Source organism: Malaya genurostris, chromosome 3 (genome assembly GCF_030247185.1).
Source record: "Malaya genurostris strain Urasoe2022 chromosome 3, Malgen_1.1, whole genome shotgun sequence".
Taxonomy (NCBI): Eukaryota; Metazoa; Arthropoda; class Insecta; order Diptera; family Culicidae; genus Malaya; species Malaya genurostris.
Genome location: NC_080572.1, coordinates 223,744,502 through 223,768,092, shown reverse-complemented (window position 1 = coordinate 223,768,092; position 23,591 = coordinate 223,744,502). Strand labels below are relative to the sequence as shown.

The window sequence follows — 23,591 nt, the reverse complement described above, 5'->3', positions numbered from 1 at the left end:
TACCAATATAAGAATTTAAAATATTGTAATTTTGTGTTAGGGTGCATCATGGGTTAGGTCCTTCTCAAGAGTGAAGTCAAAATTGTAAATTGATTATGCAAATTGCTCTTTTTGGTTTATGATTTATGAGTCATGCGTATGAAAAATTTGAGCCAAATCAATAAGTCATGATTTCCGGTGGAGCCGCTCGGTACTAGACGTGAAATAATTACAAGAGACAGCTCTCTGGGGTTGTCCGAACAGTTAACGTACACACATAAATATTATTACTGAACCTCGGCAAAATTGTCAAGATTTACACAGCTGAGTGCTCGGTAATCGACTAGGCAAAATGTATAATTACTGAGAATATCGATAATCCGAAATTATTTAACTGTTAGTTATTGCCGAACTTGTCAACAGTAATTTTACCGTTAGCTCAGCAAAAGCGATCAGGATTGAATCATGAATTGCCGAGTCATCAGTAATCGACCTAGAAAGGATTTTTCTTTATTGTTGTATGAAATAAGTAAGGGGGTGTTTTGTTAAAGTTTATTTTAATCTAGCATACAAAACAGAAAAGCAAACCCCAAAAGAAATCATCACAGCGAGAGACAATGTTTTCAAGTGTTCCTCAACGCATCTACCTGGAAATAAGCAGATAAAAAGATAATATTTTATGTCATTTATCTTTTTCCTTCATTCAATTTATATGTTTTCCAGTCCCACGGGCAATGGTTACGCCACTTTGCAAAATCGAAAAGAGACATATGCTGACAAGTGTCTCACTAGGTTTTAAGTACAAACTAACTCACTGTTCGAAATCTCGGCTAACGGATTTGTTGTTCAGCGTAATATTATACAAAACTTTGGCAAAAAAATGCTTCACTGAGATATCATTATATTACTTTAACGAGTTTCGGAAAAGAGTTTGTGGATTACTGAACAATCAGTCAAATGTCGTGTTGCTGTGGGTATTTCATTATACCAAGCTGGAGAAACAGTTTTAAGTCTAGGCAGCATTTTTTTGTACTGTATGAACTTATTGATAACCATTCAAAATACTCTTCCGAAAATATTGCTTTGCGGATTATTCGATGCCCTTGTCCTTTTCAGGGCATTTATTTTGTTGGTGGTAATGATAATAAGGTTGAAAATTTCATTCGCGCACGACGAACGACGCACAAAACAAACCCACAAACTTGTTGATGGGCATAGCAAACTTTTCTGCGACATAAACGAAACGAACAGAGTGCATTCCATGGTCGTTATTATTTGATGTTTCGAGAACTGATTAATAAAAACATGTTTTTGCCTTTCTCATATAGAAAGGCCATGCAATCGCAATGAAACCCGACTTTACAATCGAGGCCCGGAGGTCCGAGTGTCATATATCATTCGACTCAGTTCGTTGAGATCACAAATTGTCTGTGTATGTGTGTGGATGTGTGAGTATGTATGTATGTGACAAATAATGTCACTCAATTTTCTCAGAGATGGCTGAAAAATTTTTCACAAACTTGGGTAACTTCAAATGAAAGGTATTACAGTCCCATACAAAGTTCCTGAGTTTCATTTGGATCTGACTCCCGGTTCCGGAATTACAGGGTAATATACACAAAAAAAAGGAAAAAAATAATCACACACGTTTCTTAGAGATGGCTGAACCGATTTTTACAAACTTAGATTCACATGAAAGGTCTTATGGCCATATATAATTTTCTTGAATTTCATTTTGATCCGACTTCCGGATCCGCAATTACAAGGAAATATGCGAAAAATTTAAAAAAAATTGAAATAAAAATTTTCTAACCGATTTTCAGAAATTAAGAAGCAAATAAAAGGTCTTAAAATTCTTTAAAAAATTCATCCAGATCCGACTTCCGGTTCCGGTATTGCAGTGCGATTAGTAAAATTTATCAATTTCTTGAGTATTTTTTCACAATCTATAGCGAATTCATCTACTTTTTATATCTTGTTAGTTAGTGAATATATAAAACTACTTTGGGACTACTAGCTATTGGTTTCCGCTTCCGAAAGCACCGATAATAGTGAAGAAAATCTCCAAAAAACGGAACTCACTTCGATTTCTCAGTAACGGTTAAGCCGATTTTCTCGAATCATGATTCAAATTAAAGCTCTCATTGTCTTTAAATATACTGTGCAAATTTATTCAAGACTCGACTTCCGAAATTATAGGGCGATGAGTGTCAAAACATTCGAATCGTTATTCAAAATAACGATGCAAAACTAGTACGCAATGTGCTTTGTTCAATTTCGTTTAGCGTGCAGGGTTGCCGCATTGAAATTCTAATTTTTCAGTGATCAAAAAGTTTAAAACGAGACTCATTAAATTTTCTCAGAGATGATTTGATCGATTTCCACAAACAGGCTCAAATAAATGTTCCAATAGTTTCATAGGTTGCTGTTTAATTTCATCCGAATCCGAATTCCGGTTCCAGAACTATGAGGTAAAGTATCTTTAATCATTTAGTACGACGATGCTAAATAAAGAAAAAATCTTATTAACTTGACATAACTCTTTACAAATTGAAAAAGTTATATTAGTATATACCCAAAGAAAGTTTCTTATTTTATTCAAGATTGAAAAAAAATTTCTTCCCAGAATCTTCTAGTGATATTGTTGAAAATATAAGTAATATGAGAAAGGCATCATTACACCACTAGATGGATAATAAAAGGTTTTATCTACTCGAATCGATGCGTAGAAATATTTTAAAGCAGTTTATGCAGTGATATCGAGAATCTATTGAAAATTGGTCTAGCTGTAGATGTTCAAAACCTGACCACTGTTTGCACAGTTTTTTTTCCGTATTTTGAATTCGCACTCCTTCATATAAAACAAAGACGTAGTCGTACGTCTAAATCGTTTTCAATAACATCGTTCAACCCAACGGAAACAAAAAAGCAGCTTTCTCGGTCCTAAACAAACTCATTGTAGGCGTTATCTAGCTGCTGTCGGTGATTGTGGAAAGACCAACTTTTCCATCGCTTACGATATACGCTCATATGTATGTGGAGTATATGGAAAAGTTCATTTTAACGCCTGAATTTCTCTTCCAAACCGCAAAACGGTCTTATACTTTAACAAGCCTGGGTGATATCAGTGCTTGGAAAGTGTGAGACTCTACCACGGACTTGAGATTTATTTTACTTTTACGCTAAAATACGAGTATAATGCGAGTTTCCTATATAAATCATCCGAATCATTCGTGCATTCGATGTTTTTTTCATATTTTATTGTCATCATTGTGAAATCCGAACAGACATACTGTTGCAAAATATATATACAAAAATGTCCGAATAAACATCAACTACACAAATTGCACCCGTCCTATAAAACTGTTCGGCAGGTTTATATACTGTACTGAGAGTTGAATATAACTGTTATGGGATATGACACTGCTTGACTCCAATTTCACGTATTTGGATGTGATACATCCAGGTACATTTTTTTATTGATTCCAAAATTTGAATGAATTTTTATTGCTTCTCAGTTTTGGGTATCCCGTTACTTTGGGTATATAATTTTGCATTCGGTTTCTTAGATTGTCATTCATTTTCGATAACCTACATTGCAATTTGCAATCGTGCAGCGTGCGTTGTTTGCTTGTCATAAAGTGAAATAATTCGATGACAATCTGTCCGCTTCTGTGCTGCGAAAATTAAATATCGTTGCCTTCACTTTTGCATTTGACCTCCTCCAAAAATTTATAGTGACACGTGACGCGCTCGGCACACTGCTTGCAATTTTTCACTTTCTACGTTTAATTGTAGCGGACAGATTCTCGGAACCGTGGGTCAACCGGTCGGAGCAATGCGAGACATTAGCAAGGCCATAAATCAGCCACAAATGCCGAAAATGCGACATTATCGGATGTGGACCGAAAATTTTCCCGGTCGATTTTAAATTGATATGTCCTACTTAAAGTTTTCAATTGCAAACCGTCACACCCTTATCATAGAGCAAACGGCGGAAGCCCATTAGCGTTCGGGATACTAACAATAGGTAGATAAATTCGGGAAATTAGTTGCTGTTCGAAAATAAAAACTACTAACGTTAGCGTAGATAAAATTAAGCATCATCCTCCGGATTATTTATCGCTTGTATGTCCTATCAGTGCCAGAACAGTATGTTCGTTTTCACGAGAGCGGGGAACGGCGCCACAAACTGGGGTGACAAATTTTAATATCCGAGAAAAGGCGGGTAGGTAATGTCAGCGACACAACTGGATGATGTGAATACGAATAAAACTGTCACTTCCGGCGAAGACAACGAAAGCAAAAATACAGCAAACTACATTTCTACATTAATTTTTGTATTTACGCTTATTTCAATGGAAGAGAATATCAAATAGTTAGTTCTTAAGAACCGATACATTGAATTTCATGTCTTGATATTGCGAGAATGGCTAGTTCTCGGAAACAAAAACAATTTTTTGCTAATTTGTTGCATTAACTAATTGCACATTCTGGTAAATTTATTGCTTTTAATCTGTGAAATCATATTCTATTATTTCATTCATTATTTATTTATTATTTGGCTATTTTACATCAAACACATTCGATTTTTTCAAGTGTCTCTGAATTACATTAGCTGGTTTTTTTTCGGTTCTTAAAAGGCATTCGTCAAATTAACGTTCAATGTTAGTTTTGATAAATAGCTAGCTCCTAACCGGGGAAATTGTCCACATATCAGCCGAGAGCATCAAATAGATGATGAGACTGATATACCCCTTTAGGGCTGAGGCCAGTGTGTTTGAGGGCGTTTTAGAGGGCTATTTTCATGCTTCAAATCTGATTTTCTCAGAAACGGTGACGAATATCAAAAAAACTGATATTCTCTTAGAAAATTAATTTAGAATAATCTGTGAAAATTTCAGAATGATTCATTGCCTTTAGCGGTCGGGAAAGTATTTTTTCTGAAGGAAGAATTGCATAGCTGAAAACGGCAACTTTCAACTTGTTCATTGTATATCTCACCTTCAAAAGCATGGATCAAAAATCTATCCTGACAATGTCTAGATAATTTAATTTAGATGCATAAAAACATACATGTTGTCGCGATAAAAATAAAGTGAAAGTTGTTTTTGTGAAGGTAATTCGATTTATATGGTGGCGCCAATTTAGTTCCCTGGTAAGGTAACGAAATATGAGAGAGTAATAAAATCGGGTCAAAAAACCCTTAAGAGACAAAAACAAAATTTCAAATCCGTGGCTGGAGGCAAAGCAGAATAGCGAGGATAAACTGGTTCTTCTAGTCAATTGGGCTTTCTCTTCATGTATCTTCATATGCAGGGTAGTTTATTTGGCAAATTAATTTCCCCGGTTTCGAGTCCCGTCTCTGCGGTAACATTTTCGCGGTTTTCGTTACATAGCTGCATTCGGATGTCATTTTCCAATCTGTTTTTCTGTTAGATACTGTTAGATTTTTAAGCAACTTGATAGTTTCGTTCACTGAAATATGCGAATCCGAAATGATAAAATTGACATAAAAATTCAGTATGTTGTTATTTTTGTGGCCGTGACCGCCTATTTGTGAAAACAGGTACAAATGAAATCACGTAAAAAGAAAACCCTTTAACAAAAAATGATTCAGTTTTCAAATTCTTTTTGCAGTCTTTTATAGAAAGTTAATAGAATTGCTTTCGGTCGGAGCCTCGGAGACCCATAATGTTATATATCATTCGATACAGCTCGATGAGATCGGAAAATGTTTGTGCACTTTTCAAAGATTTTTTTAACACTCAATTTTCTCGGAGATGGCAAAAACCCAGTTCAACTAGTTTAGAAGTTCATTCGAAAGTTACTATTTGACCATTGATCAAGTTCGAAGAACGAATGACTGTTTTTTTCTAGTTCCGGAGATATAATGGTATAACTGACGTAACCGACAATACGTGTTGATTTTACCGCTCAATAGCTTAGCCGATTTCTACAAGTCAAGGCTCGTTTGAAAGGTACTATTGAATTTTGGATGAAGTTCGAAAATCTAATGGTTGTCACTTCCAGTTCTGAAGACATAAGTGTACAAGTGACGTAACCGGCTGAATTTTCTCGAAGACTCAATGAATTTCGATAAACTTGGGTTTATTTGAAAGCTACTCGCCCGGCATTTTCCAATTGGGTGAAGCTCCGGTGTATTTGACGGATTCAAAATGGACTCCGTTGGCTCAATAACTATCCAACACGTTCTAGATCAGACCAAACAGAGTTAATTCATTGTATGAATGGTAAGATACGCTTTTTAAGGCACTCGTCCTTGTAAAGCACACCGTTTACTTCACCAAATGCTCACGATCACGAATTTTATCTCCAATTTTGAAAATTTCTTCCTCCGAAACATCGGACTAAATTTATACTTGTCAACGAAATATACTTGCAAAGTTTCCCGGTTCGGGCTTCTGTAAGGATATTTTCCTTTCCTTTCCGCTTTGGGGCTTTTCGCATCTTGTGAACATGTTACTCAGCACGTTTCATGCACAAGATCGACTGAAATTTTGGATTTTTAGCGCCATCTCGAAATGGCATGTTCAGACAGTTTTTGAGCTGTGCGACACTTTCCTGGCCATTGCTGTCCATTGAATCACTTTTAGAACCACACCATACCTTGTCTCGCTTATGGCAGGTTCATATCACACGAGACTCGGTTGTCTTATCCATAAAAGCTTTCTAGCGATTTATGACTAGAAGATTTTCAGTTATACATAGTAGATTTTCGGAGTGCCATTTTATCTAATACAACTTTATTCGATGAAATGAGAAGAATTACTCGCTGAAGAATAAGTTTATTAGTTTTGGTGTTGCCAAGGGGTTAATCACTTTAAACTCACACTAGTTTTAGCGGAGATGGAAAAGTTCCGAAAAGATTGCGTGAGATTAGCTAGTGAAAGCAAATATATGAAGGATTGCGTGAGATTAAAAATATCTCAATCCACATTGAGAAAAAAGTTTTATAGTATTTTAAAGTACTCTTTTTTGCGCTTCTATAACATATTACGTTTTTTTGTTTTCGAAAAATATTGTGTTCGCTGCAAAAAATTTTTCCCAGGAAAAGCGAGGTACAGCGTTCAACGGTGTATAACCTTATTTTGCCCGAATGGATGCAAACTCTTGTTCATCTTAATGATACAATTTTGATGTGCAAGAAAGAATTCAATTTACTTAATATTTATTACAATTGTTTATGATTTTTTTTCGACAGAATGGTACATAAAACTTTTTGAACTTTTTTTGTTAAAAAAGAAATAAAAAAAATTTTAATCAGCAATTGCTGACGGAATATTGGCTTCATAAATATTCATAAATATTTGTTATTGGAAACGGCTTTGGCCCCCCTTCCCCTAACAATAATGGATCTGAGACAGTGACAGTTTTGTCTATTACTGTTCTATGTAAGATTAAAGATTTACTCGGTAATCGATATTGGTATATAATTTGGTAAATCGCTGAATTATTAAGTATGAATCGAGTTAAGTGATTGCAGCTGGTCAGTTTTGTCATGCATTGATGTAGACTCTTCATGTCTACACATTCTGTTAGTGTAGCCTTGAACCTGTAATCTAGAATTAATTATTTATGGGAGGAATCATTCTAAGAGTATTTGTTAGCGGTAGCAAAGTTTTGGAATTATTTGACATTAAAGCATTTGAAATGTGCGGATCTAAGTCTGATATTCGAGATGCTCTTAATTTACCTACGTAATTTTCACCGTAAATAAGTTTTTGTTTATTATGCTAATTTGAGAATTCGATGCATTTCGATAGTAACACAAGATATTTTTTCAACGGTTTTATTAAAATTGAAAGACCTACAAAAACTTGTATGTCCTACAGTTAAGCATATTGATGTGAAGAATCATTCAACAGTGTTTGTTGATTCTTCAACGATTATTCCGGCGTCTTTTGAAAAAAGGTGAATGTACTATTGACATGCACTTCATTTAAATCATTGTAACTAGGAAACTGTTACGTATACAAAAATCAACTGGTGTGCTGGCTCGTCTGCTGGCTCATGAGCTGACATGGGGGGCTAGCTCGTGAGCTGACTCGTGTGCTGGCTCATGTGCTGACTTGAGTGTCCGTTCTTTTTTTTATTTAATAATATAATATAATTTTTAAGCACACAGTGTCCACTTTTGTATTGTATCTTGTCAATAGGTGGACTCCACAAATAGCATACGCTCATGAGTATGATTTGAAAAGGCACAGCACACGAGTTTAATAGGCACACACAGCAGGTATAGAGCAGCTCGTGTGCTGAGCTCGGACATCACTGCCTAAAAAAACTATTTTCATTCAGATACCGATTATTCCTGAAACTTAGAGATCGTATCATAAGTGATTAAGATTAAATAATATTTTGAAAAAAATCGCATTTATTCGCATAACAAAGACGCATATTTGTGAAACTTTGAGCAATGCATATCCGCATAACTTTGAAACTTCGTATAAAAAGTTGCATAAAAATCCGCTTAAAAAATATAAGAATGTGTTTTTATTTTAAATTTCTTATTGAAATAAACTTTAGAAACACATACGCCTTTTCTTAAATGAAGAAGTTACTTTTCAAACAATTTGAAGGCAAACTTGCAAACCTTAAAGTTTATGATGAAAGCTAGTCATTTATAAACTAGAATGTTATTGTAAAGACTGCAAACAATAATTTTGCTCACAATAGCAAAATAGTTTTTCATATGCCTTTACATTGGTATTATTATTTCTATTACTATTACTATTACTATTACTATTACTATTACTATTACTATTACTATTACTATTACTATTACTATTACTATTACTATTACTATTACTATTACTATTACTATTACTATTACTATTACTATTACTATTACTATTACTATTACTATCACTATTACTATTACTATTACTATTACTATTACTATTACTATTACTATTACTATCACTATTACTATGACTATGACCATTACTATTACTATTACTATTACTATTACTATTACTATTACTATTACTATTACTATTACTATTACTATTACTATTACTATTACTATTACTATTACTATTACTATTACTATTACTATTACTATTACTATTACTATTACTATTACTATTACTATTACTATTACTATTACTATTACTATTACTATTACTATTACTATTACTATTACTATTACTATTACTATTACTATTACTATTACTATTACTATTACTATTACTATTACTATAAATATTACTATTACTATCACTATTACTATTACTATTACTATTACTATTACTATTACTATTACTATTACTATTACTATTACTATTACTATTACTATTACTATTACTATTACTATTACTATTACTATTACTATTACTATTACTATTACTATTACTATTACTATTACTATTACTATTACTATTACTATTACTATTACTATTACTATTACTATTACTATTACTATTACTATTACTATTACTATTACTATTACTATTACTATTACTATTACTATTACTATTACTATTACTATTACTATTACTATTACTATTACTATTACTATTACTATTACTATTACTATTACTATTACTATTACTATTACTATTACTATTACTATTACTATTACTATTACTATTACTATTACTATTACTATTACTATTACTATTACTATTACTATTACTATTACTATTACTATTACTATTACTATTACTATTACTATTACTATTACTATTACTATTACTATTACTAGTACTATTACTATTACTACTATTAAAATTTATGTCAACCGGTGGTTTTCATAACAGGTAATGAAAATATTTCCAAAATAATCAAAGATGCAATTTTAATACTAATTTTTCAGTCCCGGCGAAAGACCGCAACTAGGTTAAAGCCGGGTTTAAATAAATGAGATAATTATTTATTTTTCAGTTATTTTTTCAATTCATAAAAAGCATGTAACTCTTGGATTTAGAATGTCCTCTTGGAGGGCAATACATGTAACCGCCTGAATTTTGACCGTTCTCTAGGAAGTTATTTCAAAAGGAAGAAATAAAAGGTTTATCTTTATTCATAATTTTTTGAAAAACAAGAATCACTTTTTTAATGTTTTCATTCTCATGGCCGCCTTAGTAAGACAATCTCTTGAAACCTTCCCGCATCTACTGGCGGGATTTCTAGCGTCCGTTACAGCAATTGGGTATCAAAAGTGTTTGCGCTACTGTGCTTGTTAAATATGTAGTTGTCTTCTAGTTGAGCTTCAAAATATAGAAAAATGTTAAAAAATCGTAATTTAGTAAGCCCCAGAAAAAAGCCTCGATTTTTGCTTTTTGCCTTTCTCTATAGAATGGAGAAACCAACTTTTGATAGGTGCTCCGGAGACCCATAGTGTTATATACTATTCCACTAAGCTCGACGAGATTGAAAAATGTATCATCGTATGTTAACGGTTTACTGAACATACTGAAAACGTGCACAAAGTTTCATTCTCATCGGAGCAAGTCTAGTCTATGGTTGTCTCCTTTTCTGCTGTGAATTTCAGGAATTACTCTACTGCATTTTGTTCCATACGCAATTTCAACTGGTTTTTCAATCAATCACGTGAAACTCAGCTAATCTAAAATTATTTCCATGAATTTTATCCGGTTTCAAAATTAACAGTGTTGGTATATTTTCACTAACTCCAATTAATATTTAATAATGCCACAGTTTCACAAATGTTTATCTCAGTAATATTCCATTCATTCAGGCATCCAATTTTATCAACTCAGGTGCTAGCCAAGTACTTGAAAGTTGAATGAAAGTAATCAATAAACATATAAAGCTAACAGTTTGAAGTATACGTGACATCACTGATACCGGTTGAATTCCACTCCGAGTGAATCAACCTTAATATAGTGCAACACAAATCACTGAAAAATCCCAACAAGCCACCGGTGGGATCCGTGCAAAATTATCGCGCCTCAAACTGACCCTCTCACTTCAACGCTTTAATCCAATTTGAAGAGCCTGCCCTGTTTGGATTCGCGTAAAATGAACGGAGATAACGTTTTTTTATTTCTAGCAAACGATACGAAACCGCCGACCGGACAGTGTATAGGCAGATGGGCTCAATAAATAAGCGGTTATATCAACGAATCCTGCCCAGTTCAATTGCTAACAGTTGGCTCAACGGTTGAAGTAAAAACCATACGTTTTGCTCCTATAAGCCATTTTTGCTATATCCGGTGGATTTTTTATATCCTGGTCCGTGCATATATTCCTTCGACGGACAGGCAAACATCCCATAGATCTGTGTGCAGCAGCGACTAGCAGGAAAACAACCCCCCAAACAGAAATGATCTTCCACCCGAAAAGTGGGTTGGTATTTTTTCTGCTGGCATTAGCATCGCTGGTGTTTGCATCGGACGTGCATTTCATGCCGCTAGAGAAGGCCAGACAACTGTCGTTATCGTCACCGCGAATTGTTGGCGGTTCTACCGCCGAGGCCAACCAGTTTCCTCATCAGGTGGCGTTGCTGAGATTCGGAATTTCATTGAGCTGCGGTGGCTCGCTGATTACCAACCAATGGGTCCTAACGGCAGCGCATTGTGTTTATAGTGGAAATAATGTGTAAGTGCGGAAATTGTGAAAATTTAATGCGTAATTTAAAGTAACGATTGATTCACCTGATAACCCGTTACCGTTTTGTAGTGTTCCTTCGTTCTACATCACTGTGCTCGCTGGTACCGTCAAGCTCGCCCAAGGAGGAACGCGTCGCAGTGTACAACGAATCATTCCCCACGAAAGCTATGGTAACTTCCGTAACGACATTGCTCTGTTGAAGCTTTCACAGCCATACCAGCAAAGTCAAGCCATTCGACCGATTGCACTACGCCGCTCGGAACTGCCGACCGCGGCAAATGTAACCATCTCGGGCTGGGGTCGTCTGTACGCGGACGGTCCGCTGCCTGCAGAGCTTCAGTATAACCGCGCCGTTACCATTTCCGCCGAACAATGTGCGTCGCAAACCGGTATCAGCTCGGGACTGCTGTGTCTTCGGTCACCTGCCAATAATGGTGCTTGTAACGTGAGTTGTGATAATAACGAGCAAGTGTGACGAGCATTTCCATCGAGAACACGATTCCTTCGATCGATACAGTATTGTTTCAATTTTCCAGGGAGATTCCGGTGGACCGGCAATTTACGGCAATCAACTGGTTGGTGTGGCAAACTTCGTAATCGGTTCCTGTGGTACGGCTGCACCCGATGGCTATGCAAAAGTTTCGGATTTTGTCCAATGGATTGAGGCTAAAATAAAATAAATACACTTGAAAAAGTGATTAAATACTAGAGCAGGACATTACAAATCGGACCTCCAGTTACGTAACGAAGAAGATATTGATTTGTAGTGAAACAAATTTCCTATCAAGCTGACAATAAAAATGATGATGTTTGAGCAATTGACAACGAACCCAGTATACTAGTATCTACATCTTACGTGAGTCATTTTTAATAATGCCAAGCTAGATGCGAGGGTTGGCTTACCTTGAATTCAATGACCTCTTCTAGATTTCCCAATAAGCAGGACTTTTCTTAGATTTGGGCTACACCGTCTGGCCTACCATAGTTTGTTGTGTTCGATTGGTTTCCCGATGTCACCATGTTTATGCACTTGGGACAGCACGATATTCATGCGTCTGTCAATTCTCTTTCTTCATTTTTACTACCAAGTGGAGAGGGCAGAATTCTTCTCGCAGCTAAACGAAATATCTAAGAGCAAATTCAGCAGCTGCAAGATTCATATGGGGGATCTATAATATAACTGAAACAGAAACATACGTATCCCCAGCAAGCCCTTTAGTTTTATTTATTCGAACAGTTCTACTGTCAAATTTAAAACTTGTGTACGCTACCGTTCCATTTTTTCTATATTTGAAACACTGATAAAACGCTGCTGGCGCTGCCAGTTTATTTTGTTATAATTTCTAGATTTAAATTTTAAAACTGACATGTATTATACATCTAGAACTAGAACACTTAGTAGGAGTGACATCTGCCATCTATATGCGATGTAATGACTTTAAGGGTAAGATCAAAATAATTTCATTCACTTTGAGTTCTTGCGTAGCTGTTTCTATTTTGTCGACAATATTTTAGTATGGAGCACCCTTTAGTATGGAGCGCCTTTTCAAAATTTACCCTATACAAGAATGGGTAGAACTTAAGGGCTAAGGCCAGTGTGTTTTACAGCGTTTTAAAGGGCTATTTTCACACTTCAAATTAGGTTTTTTCAGAAACGGTAACGAATATAAAAAAACCCAACTGACAATTGCTTAGAAAGTTAGTTTAGATTATTCTGTGAAAATTTCAGAATGATTATTTGACTTTAGCGGTCGGGAAAGTCTTTTTTCCTGAAGGAAGAATTGCATAGCTGAAAACGACAACTTTCAACTTGTTCATTTAATATTTCGCCTTCAAAAGCATGGATCAAAAATCTATCCTGACAATGTCTAGATAATTGAATTTAGATGCGATTAGTGCATGAAAACATATATGTTGTCGCTATGAAAATGATGTGTAAGTTATTTTTGTGAAGGTAAGTCGATTTCTATGTCGGCGCCATTTTAGTTCCCTGGTAACGTAACGAAACATGAGAGAGAAATAAAATCGGCTCCAAAAGGCTGCCAAACAAGCGGCAGCTTTCTTGGATTTTATGTGATGTAGTCAAACTTGTAACCGAAAATATCAAAACTTTCTTGGCCACCCGGCCACATCGAGAGTAATTTTTCACATTTGCGAGAGAGCATGGAGAGAAATGTAATACGCACAGCGAGCCACGTGGTTTTACGCGACCGACAGGTCTCAGTCCTTAATCGCGAATATCTCTTGTTGTATGCAACGCATCAACATAATTATTTCTGCATATTTTTGGAAATGTGGTCAGCATTTGATGATAAAATTTTCAGTCCTATGAGATAACCACAAATTACTCAAAATTTAAGTTTTCGTAAATATTTGGCATTTAGCTAAATTCAGTGCTAAAAGAAGATGCGCATAATTTAAATCACATCAATTAAACGAATCTCTGCACGAAGCGTATCGTACGAAACCGACATATAGAAAAACGGAATATTTTGAGTTATTTAGTATAGTGGACTTACGACATGCTTTGTTCGTTATTAAGACAGACACTTACTATGTTCAATTAATAACCAAAATGCCAAACCAAATGCAAAATTGATTTTCTCACCTATGCGAAATTGTTCATTGTTACAGATCAAAGCCTTTGGCATGGTGATAATGCTTCATGTAGCTGATTCTAACTAAGTATCATTTTTCAAAAGAACTGAATAATATTCAAACAAGATCTTTTTTATATGGAATTACAATTGTTTATAATTGAAAGTTTGCAAATTGCGATTATCGATGTTCGGATGTGTGGAAAAAGCATGTCAGTTTTATCCGTACTCATGCCATCCAATTATGTCTCTGACATTACCCTCCCGCATTTTTTCTTTGAGGTATTGCTTCATAGGGCCGAAGAAAAGATATTGTATTCGAGTTTATCACAATTCGTAGACTGAAAGTCGGATTTGATTCTTAAAAAACGATTACGTAATTTGAGATTTGATTCGTAAAAAGAGGTAACGTGAAAAAAGTAAACATAAATGAAAATTTTGGGTGTATTCAATATTTCCAACATTTTGATTAATGAAATCTGTTTCATCTCGTACTCAAACGTATATCTACAGATATCCTAAAGGTAATTATTCTTTATTTACTGTTTTGCCTTTCTCATATAGAAAGGCTATACAATCACTGCAAAAACCGACTTTTGAACCGAGGCCCGGAGGCACCAAAATTGTGAAAATAGTATACCATTCGACTCAGCTCGACGAACTGAGCAAATTTCTGTATATGTGTGTGTGTGTGTGTGTGACAAATATTGTCACTCACTTTTCTCCGAGATGGCTGAACCGATTTTCACAAACTTAGATTCAAATGAAAGGTCTCATGGTCCCATACAAAGCTCCTGAATTTCATTAGCATCCGACTTCCGGTTCCGGAATTACCGGGTAATATGCACCAAAAAGGGGGAAATAATGCATTAAAAATGTGAAAAAAATGTCACTCACTTTTCATCTCTTAACCGATTTTCACAAGCTTAACCGATTTTCACAAACTTAGATTCGAATGAAAAGTCCCACGGTCCCATACAAAGTTCCTGAATTTCATTTGGATCCGACTTCCGGTTCCGGAGCTACAGGGTGATATGTACCAAAAATGTGAAAATAATGTCACTCACTTTTCTCGGAGATGGCAGAAAAGATTTTCACAAACTTAGATTCAAATAAAAGGCCCTACGGTCCCATATAAAGTTTCAGAATTTTATTTGGATCCGACTTCCGGTTCCGGAATTACAGGGTGATATGCATAAAAAATGTGAAAATAATACAATAAAAATGTGAAAATAATGTCACTCACTTTTCTCGTAGATGGCAAAGCCGATTTTCTCAAACTTAGACTCTAATGAAAGGATTCATGGTCACGGTAATACATCAAAAATGTGATAATAATGTCTCTAACATTACTCTGGGATGGTTAAACCGATTTTAACAAACTTAGATTCAAATGAAAGGTCTTATGGTCCCATACAAAGTTCCGAAATATCATGTCACTCGTTTTTTTAGATTAGCATCACTTTTCTCATACGAATAGGCAACACAAATGTAAGCATTAGTTTGGAAAAATAATGCTGACTGTGTGACATAAACACTGAAGCATGCTTTTGTGAACTATTGTAATCAATCTGAATCAATTGGTGTCAGCTTAGTTTACTTTTTTTCTCTCAACTTTGAATATAGCCTCGAAGAACTCGATGATGTGATAGGTGGATCTCCAAGCAGCTGTTGAAAACCGTGGTTCATACGCCGTTGGTTAGTTTCGTGTGGTGACGTATTACTAAATACACGAGTTCACCAACCACCACGATATCGTCGGCATGCGCCATTATTCGAGAAGGAAGGTGTTCTATTTTAAAGCCTCCTCTTTTCTCCCGTATATTTTGTTTCGATGAATTTACAGTCAGTCCGATCCCAGTTTGATTTATCCATCTTTATGAGCATAAGCCGTTCGACTTTAGCTGTCTTGTTCAGAAATTTTATACAACTTGGCTATTCATACCATGTGATACAGAACGTCGACGAACAGTTTACCCCCTTTTTGATTTCAATTTTTTCTTGATGTTGCACTTGGTGTCCGAGAATACTTTTTTCTGCAAAAGAACTGTAACGCTAATGTTCTTCAGATATATGGATATATCAAAAATGTGAAGTTAAAATTGACTGCAGTGTAATTTTTGAATTATTTGAATTGAATACAATATATGTAAAATAAATGTAAGATAACTCATTCGCAAATGAAAAATTTTAAATCGTATACATATTAAAAACTAAATATTTGTCAATTCAATAGTTTTGATTCATGTCTCCCTCACTGGTTCTTCCTTATGAAGTACAACCGTTCGCTGGCAACATGTTCAGTAATGCGTGCAAACGAACTGTTTCCCTACATTATTGCTAGCTAAATCGAGACAGGCATACGGGCGTGTGTAAATAATATTAGGAATGAAATTCTTCTATCATCACTAATTACATAAGCGCTCAAGCTCTGAACTCAAGTTGTAGATAGAAACGAATGGTATATAGTTCTGAGGGCATGTGATATGATTTAGAACTAAATACCATGCGTCTCCAACTGATGAAAATTTAAAAGTTTCGCAAGATTTTTTTTAAGTCTGATATTAAACCCGTTCACATTTTCTAAAAATCTGAAAATAATACAGCATAATATACTCATAAATTGTCTATTTTTGATGTAAAATCTAGAGTGGTACCAAAATTGTCAGTGCGAATAGAAAAAATAGCAAATTTTGAACATTTTTATTACATGAAATACATTTTGAAAAATTCTGAAAATATCAGAAAAGTTTCCCATAACTCCTAAAGTATTCCTGATTTTTTTCAATTTTTTTGCTAAAGAGGTTTTTGAAAAATTTCAATAAAATGAAAATCAGAAGAACCACACTAACTCCTCAAATATGGCAGTTAAAGTGTTAAAACTTTGGGAAAATCATCTCCAATACAAACCTTTTCAAACGACTTATATAAATATGTTTTCTGTTTTTGGGCAGTTTTTATATTTATTTATCTATTTATTTATTTATATGCGTACTCGGCTAGAATCTTTTATGCAATAATTACTTAAACATCTCCGGCGAACGACCGTTAGTAAGCTAATGCCACAAATAAATGATACTAAAAAGACTTGCTGCTACAGTAAATTTTATACTCCGTACTGATAAAATATACAGTTTAGGTATTAGAATGTTTGTACTTTCTAAAAATAGCGCCGAAGAGTAAGGTTTGGCATTATACAGAGTGGGAAACATATGTCAGGTGACAATATCGTGGTCGGGTCGAACAGGTATGAAAATCCGACAAGTATAAAAATACTCGTAACTTCGTCAATTTTGCTCTAATCGACTTGAAATTAAGACACAATATTATGAGATATTAATCTCCCCTTTAACTCCTCAAGTCCACTTATTCTATAGTCGAAGATAATGCAATTGTCCATCTACTGCATATTGACTTATGAAACTCTATACTTCGCTAAAACGTTTACTGCTTAATTGCAACCATCAAATGAATAGAATTCAATTTTCAATTCAATTTTAACTTGAAAAAAAATTATTGTCTTTATTTAAGATGTTTTCAGCTATAAGCAGGTTTGCCTCTGACGCTTGAAATTGTTTGAAGTTGTATTCAAATCCATTTCATATAAAGCTAGCAACGCAAAATTTTTCAACATTTTCCCCCCCAAATTTCATTAGACTAGCTCATGTGTATCGACCTCTAGACCTGCCGGTAAACCGCTAGTAAAACTGTAGTAAACAATAATTTTGACGTTACTTCTAGTTCGTACTTTTTGATCACAATCTTCGCTACTTCCGGCACTTTCTTCAGTAACTCGTTCACCGAAAGTGGAACTCAATTGCAATTGTAATCAAATATGAATGATGATGGTTTTGAGAGTTCCAATAGCAATTCTTGTTTGCTCCTTTGGTTTGCTCATCTCCAATTCGTTCTATTTTTAGTAGCACTACCTTCTGCTGTCATCTCGATCGTATGCTTATGAACGTGTCACAAAAACAGACTGACACTTGTCTATCAGGTTTATCATATTTGTAATATATGAATATTTTAAACCGTTTGAAGAATTGTCATAGCTTCGATGTCCCTATTTCCCAAACATACTGTATGTTTTACTTCGAAATATATTTCTCTAATACGTTTGACGGAATAGATGAATTCTTCACTAGCTTATGTCAGCATGTGGGGAAATTTTCAATTAATCATTTCTAGATCTAGCTATAATTCTATACCATCACATACTTCAACCAGAACTCTAATTATTCTGCCGGATCAAGCAACATGCAGGAACATTCACTAGGATAGAACTCAATTTTATCAACTAATGTAAATCCAAGCTATTCAACACATCAACTCGTTAATGTATAAGAAATGAGAAAGCCTTCAGTATCTGACGAGGAAATCGGCCAAACCTCTTTTCGTCTTAATGTATTATGAAATTCCTTTGAATTAAAGAAGTGAAAATGTTCATGGTATTTTCAGTTCTCTTTGGCCATGCCCATGCTTTCGGCATGAAAAACATGCCATTTGATTAAAATTCCAACTATACCTAGTAGTGCTTGTTTGGAATTTTACTCAGTAAAGTGGTCTGCAATGAAAACATATACTTGGCGTAGGAGTCTTCTTCCGGCTGGGATCCTAAAGCTCAGCCAAGTCTCAAAAGCAGTAAGCACTGGGTTTTCCTTTTCACAAAATGTCACATGAAACGCTGGTTCGTTTTCAACATGCGTCCAGCGGAACACCACCCCATTAGTGTGCAAATTTCTACCCTTCGAATAGCAGAAACTTCATTTCATCGCCTCTCATCAACGCCAATTAGTGGTATGTTTCTCTCTAATTGCTCCCGAAGCATCCGGTGGGTAATTCGGAGGATCCGAAGCATGTTTGAAATTTTTCTTGTATGCTTTCTTGAAAATATGAAATGCAATGAATGCTGCGAGACGGAAAGAGGATAGCTTCATACGTTAGAACCAAGCCAGCTAGAGAGTAAAAATGTTGCATATTCATAGGATTAAGGCGAACGAAAAAATCAACTACGAAAATAATTCCAATCAAAAGACAATGACTCTTTCCGAGCCAGCGAAAGCTACGTCGTAACCAATTATTCCGATAGCACTTCACGATAATCGAGTAACCCATGTTTCTTTGTGTTATTTCTTCTTCGTTACAGTTCTACTTCGGCATATCCTGCATCACCCTGTCCGTGTTTGTGCACGACGAACGCAAGTTTTTGAAAGGAGAAGTCGATAAGCCCAGCGGCGAAAGCTTTTTGGAGAAGGAGAGCATATCAACAGGTAAATAATTAATTCGCCCGGAATACTGTCGGTCCGCTCGTGGTGCACCTCATTTCACAGTACATTTGTTACTCGTTCGGAATGTTCGGTTGAAAAGTGAACGTAAATATTTGTTCCCCACTCCAGCAAATTACACGATTCGGAGAGAACTCACCTGCTCTTTTTTGGAGCGGTGAAGACTTTTCCACGTGAAGATTATGACTTTTCTTTGGCAACTGAAATGCAATTGTGTTCAAGTACTCATGCTATCTGTACTGCTATCGATTGTTCTTTAGAAAAAATGCTCACGTCAACGTTTTAGAAAGCTTTTGAAGACAAGCTGGAAGATTTTAATGTCAGTGAAGAATATTTTGAAGAATAAATTTCTGTTCAGACTGTTCTGATAAATCAAGCAATGTTACGAAGTTTATTATTCCGAAGAAAACTTGATTTCAAGTATCTGTTTTCAAGAATGACAATGACGACAACAACGAACAAAACATCATTATAAACAATGGAACGATTTCTAATGAACCGGATGAACAAAGGCAGTCGGTACTGGTCCATTCGCGATTAAATTCAAATTCCATTGATTTGAAGTGTTATCGAATTAAAATCATTCTACAGTTGTGCAACATTCCTTGAAGAAAAGAGGTAGAAAGAATATTCAATCTAACAATCATAGTAATTTGCTTTTCATACAGTAACGATTCACAGCTAAAAATAGTAGTGCGTATAATGTCTAATATGACAGCTTTAGATACAAAATGGCGGATTATGTTAGAGACACATGATGAACTGTAGTACGCTCTATCGGTGAAAATTAAAAATTTCTGATATTTTATATTTTCTTCACATTATGCAGGTCCATGGTATTTTTTTCCATACAATGTTTATTTGATTTAGTGAACTGCGTTATCTCTTAGATGTCAAAATCTTCCATTGAAACTGCAGCAAACCAGAAAAATACAAAGCATGTTCAGGAATGTCATAGTTCTAGTTGCCTAATTTAGGAAAACTGGAAAATATGACAAAAAGAAACTGGCAATCCCAGCTGCGTTTTACTTGTGTTTCAGGCAGCGTGGGTGCCACGTTATCTCACAGCTGTTCGCAAACAACAACGCATCGCTGGTTCACAAAAGTTTTTGGCTCCGCATCCGCGATTTTAGTTAGTTTTAGTCCCTAACGACTTTTTTTCTGTTCTCGGTAAACAGAGATGGCTTATAAACCATGGATTTTCTGGGATATCAATAGACCGGAAGTTACCATTTCGGATTTTGAAACGACCCCAAACATCATTTTCTGGCACCTACTCTTCACATCCGTTCCGAAAATAGCCATATGATTGGGGTTTTCTACATTCATTACACAAAACTTTTTTCAGGAACCAAATCCCAAATAACGTAAACCTTTTTTTACGAACCACCCCGATTTAGAGGCTTTCCTGTTGGATGGACGAGCTGATGAAGGTGCAAGACACAGTATCATTCATTGTGTTCCAAGCAGAAATTGTCGCGGTTCTGTGTGATGTACAATCGATGGTTCAGTATAGGATCCGTGGTAAACGAATTTATTTAGGGTCCGATAGTTAGAAAGCAGTAAGGGCCCTCAGGCTAACAGAACTATTCACCAAGCGTTTTCTTCTAATAGAACTTTATTGGAGACGCATGGTTGTTTGCCTAATTATTGTTAGATATACTCAAAAATACGAGGCATATTCGAAAAAAGGTCAATTGTATCATAAGAGGAATTATAATCATTAACAACAGATCTTAGCTAATACGATTTATTTTGAAAAAAAAAACGTTGGAAAAAATGGTTGAATTTTAAATATTTTTGAATACATTTAAACTTTAAAAAAATAACAATTTAATGTAGTGATTACACAAAATAATTTCGGAGTTACACCGATCAACAGGAATAGATATAAAAGAAGAAGTGTTCCACTGCTACCATGATTCCGGAAATCAAAAAACCATACATCATTTTTCTGCGATACTTGAGACTCTGTTCAGAATTAAATTTTTGGAAAACTTCAAAGAAAAAAGTATTTTTGGGACTGTATAAATGCCAAAACGGACAGTGTAGAGCAGGGGTTCCCAAACTATTTTGGGTCATTGACCCCTTTACTAAAATTAACTTAGGCCTCAGACCCCCATCAACAAATTCCTTTGAAAATTCAATTTCTTACTTTTTTAGTATTGATGTAAAATACTTACCAATTTCTGCGTATGGTCAAATAAACACAAGTTTTTTAGCGTAAATATTTCGAATAACAACAATTATAGTGCATACAATCGTCCAAATTTTGGTCTACATTCACTCTTTTGGTACCAAGCCATCGACAAGAATTACCGATGCATCCCGATAAATGTACTGTTTGGTTCAGTCTATAGAGTGGTGGAATATCGGCTCTTATCAGGGTTTGGATGAATGAAGCAATGAAGATGATTATACATACTTCACGGCATGTGATATTCAGGAAACGTAGCCTTGTTATTTCATTCGAATGGCTGTCCAGCCACGAGAATGGAAGAGAGCGTAAAATGTTCACCAATACCACTGTGTCTCCTTCTGTCGCTGTCCCCATAATTCATAGCAACCAGCTATCTTCACTGGATCAGATAGACTGGCTTTTAACTATCGAATGTAATTTGAATAAAGATTTTGCTGTAATGGGGACATGTTTTTTTACAGTTCTCATCAAGCCATAGCCATATTCACATTGATTTACTCTCATACACTATTTCAATTAAACTCAATTGAACGTTTGTTTGCCGTTTTTGCTTAGATCGTCATCACTAATCCTGCGCTCCTGCTATTTCTGTATACAATTTTCAAGCTTAACTAAGAATTCTTACCTTATATTAACTTGACCCGAATTAAATAAGTGATATGCAACAGCTTTTGTGACAGAAAGTCACCATTAACAGCAGTTAGTGATCGGAGTTCGCAAAAACATTCGACAGTTAAGAGCCAGAGTCTATTGGCGAAAACTGAATATTTCATCTTCAGCACTTTCCAGCCTCGTGAAGATAGTTGCTTGCTATGAATTATGTTGAGTGAGAGGAACAGCGCTCAGACCATGAGAAAGAAAAAATATATTCGCGGCTTCTGTGCTTCGGGAAGACTCTAATTCCAGCACACGATACCATCTGTGTATATGTGAAATATAATTGCCTCCATTAGCGTTTTGTTTGTGTGGTTTTTTTCGACTGGCAAGGCATCCTCTTTGTCAGCGGTGGAATTGTTCGATGACAATGCATAAACTGGAAACTAGGATGAGGGCTCCCTATTCCATATCATTTGTAAGAACGTCGTCTCAAAACCCCGTTTTAGCCACTAAAATCACTATAACTTTTTCATATTATTGCTTCATTCGCCTTGCTCCACGTTGAGAATTGATTCACATTTCTTGAAAATTTAATTAATATTCATGAAACAGCTAAAAACACATATGATGTGTTCACTACTATGCTCCTAATTTCATCTCAATGGATTTTTATCCATCCTATTGTTGGTCCTTTATTCAGCCTATAAATTAGTAATGGCGACTGCAATCAAAACAAAATATTCCACTATTACACTCTCAGGTTCAAAATGTCAGAATTCTTCTTAAAAACGGCCTAATGCCAACTATGAGACAACACACGTTATTTTTTAACCAGTTTGAAATCATTTCAACGTTTAAAAATTTTTCGGTCGTTTCCGCTTCCTTTCGCTTTGAATTTAAAATTTCATTGAAAAGTTAATTTGGTGAACTTTAAATAAAACCAAAAACGCCCTTCTTAAAACAAAATGCACAGCCAGATATGCCATTTATACAGATTTAGCTGTATTGTATAGATTTTTGCGTTCGCATACTGATTTAAATCAATGTACAGATTTTATACAGATTTCCTAAATTTAATACAGATTTGTACAGGTTCATACAAAGTGAGAAGTAAAAAATTAGACTTTTCTCTCTGAGTATTTATTAGCATTTGATTGCAGCGATTCTTTAAAAGTTTATTAATCAACGGACAAATCACATGTTAAAGTGGAAATCTTTTATGCAGATAATTGATTATGATTAACACCATTTTATAAGTGAAAACAAATAGAGCAGATATAGACTTTTTATGCAAAGTAATACATATTTTCTATGAAAATATCAGGCATCGCT

General features: G+C 35.1%; 2 protein-coding genes across 2 annotated transcripts in view; both read left to right on the top strand.

The window, feature by feature from the left end:
* The window catches only part of LOC131434439 (uncharacterized), a 159,855-nt gene that overhangs the window by 95,831 nt on the left and 40,433 nt on the right, over positions 1-23,591 (top strand). The window contains exon 3 of the mRNA XM_058601153.1: positions 19,324-19,447. Within this exon, the coding sequence (XP_058457136.1) occupies positions 19,324-19,447 (124 nt within the window). The remainder of the gene's footprint in view (positions 1-19,323; positions 19,448-23,591) is intronic.
* On the top strand, positions 11,050-12,416 carry LOC131434440 (serine protease SP24D-like). Its single transcript, XM_058601154.1, has 3 exons — positions 11,050-11,568; positions 11,650-12,025; positions 12,117-12,416. Exons 1-3 carry the CDS (start codon positions 11,294-11,296, stop codon positions 12,258-12,260), a joined length of 795 nt encoding a protein of 264 aa, XP_058457137.1. The 5' UTR covers positions 11,050-11,293; the 3' UTR covers positions 12,261-12,416.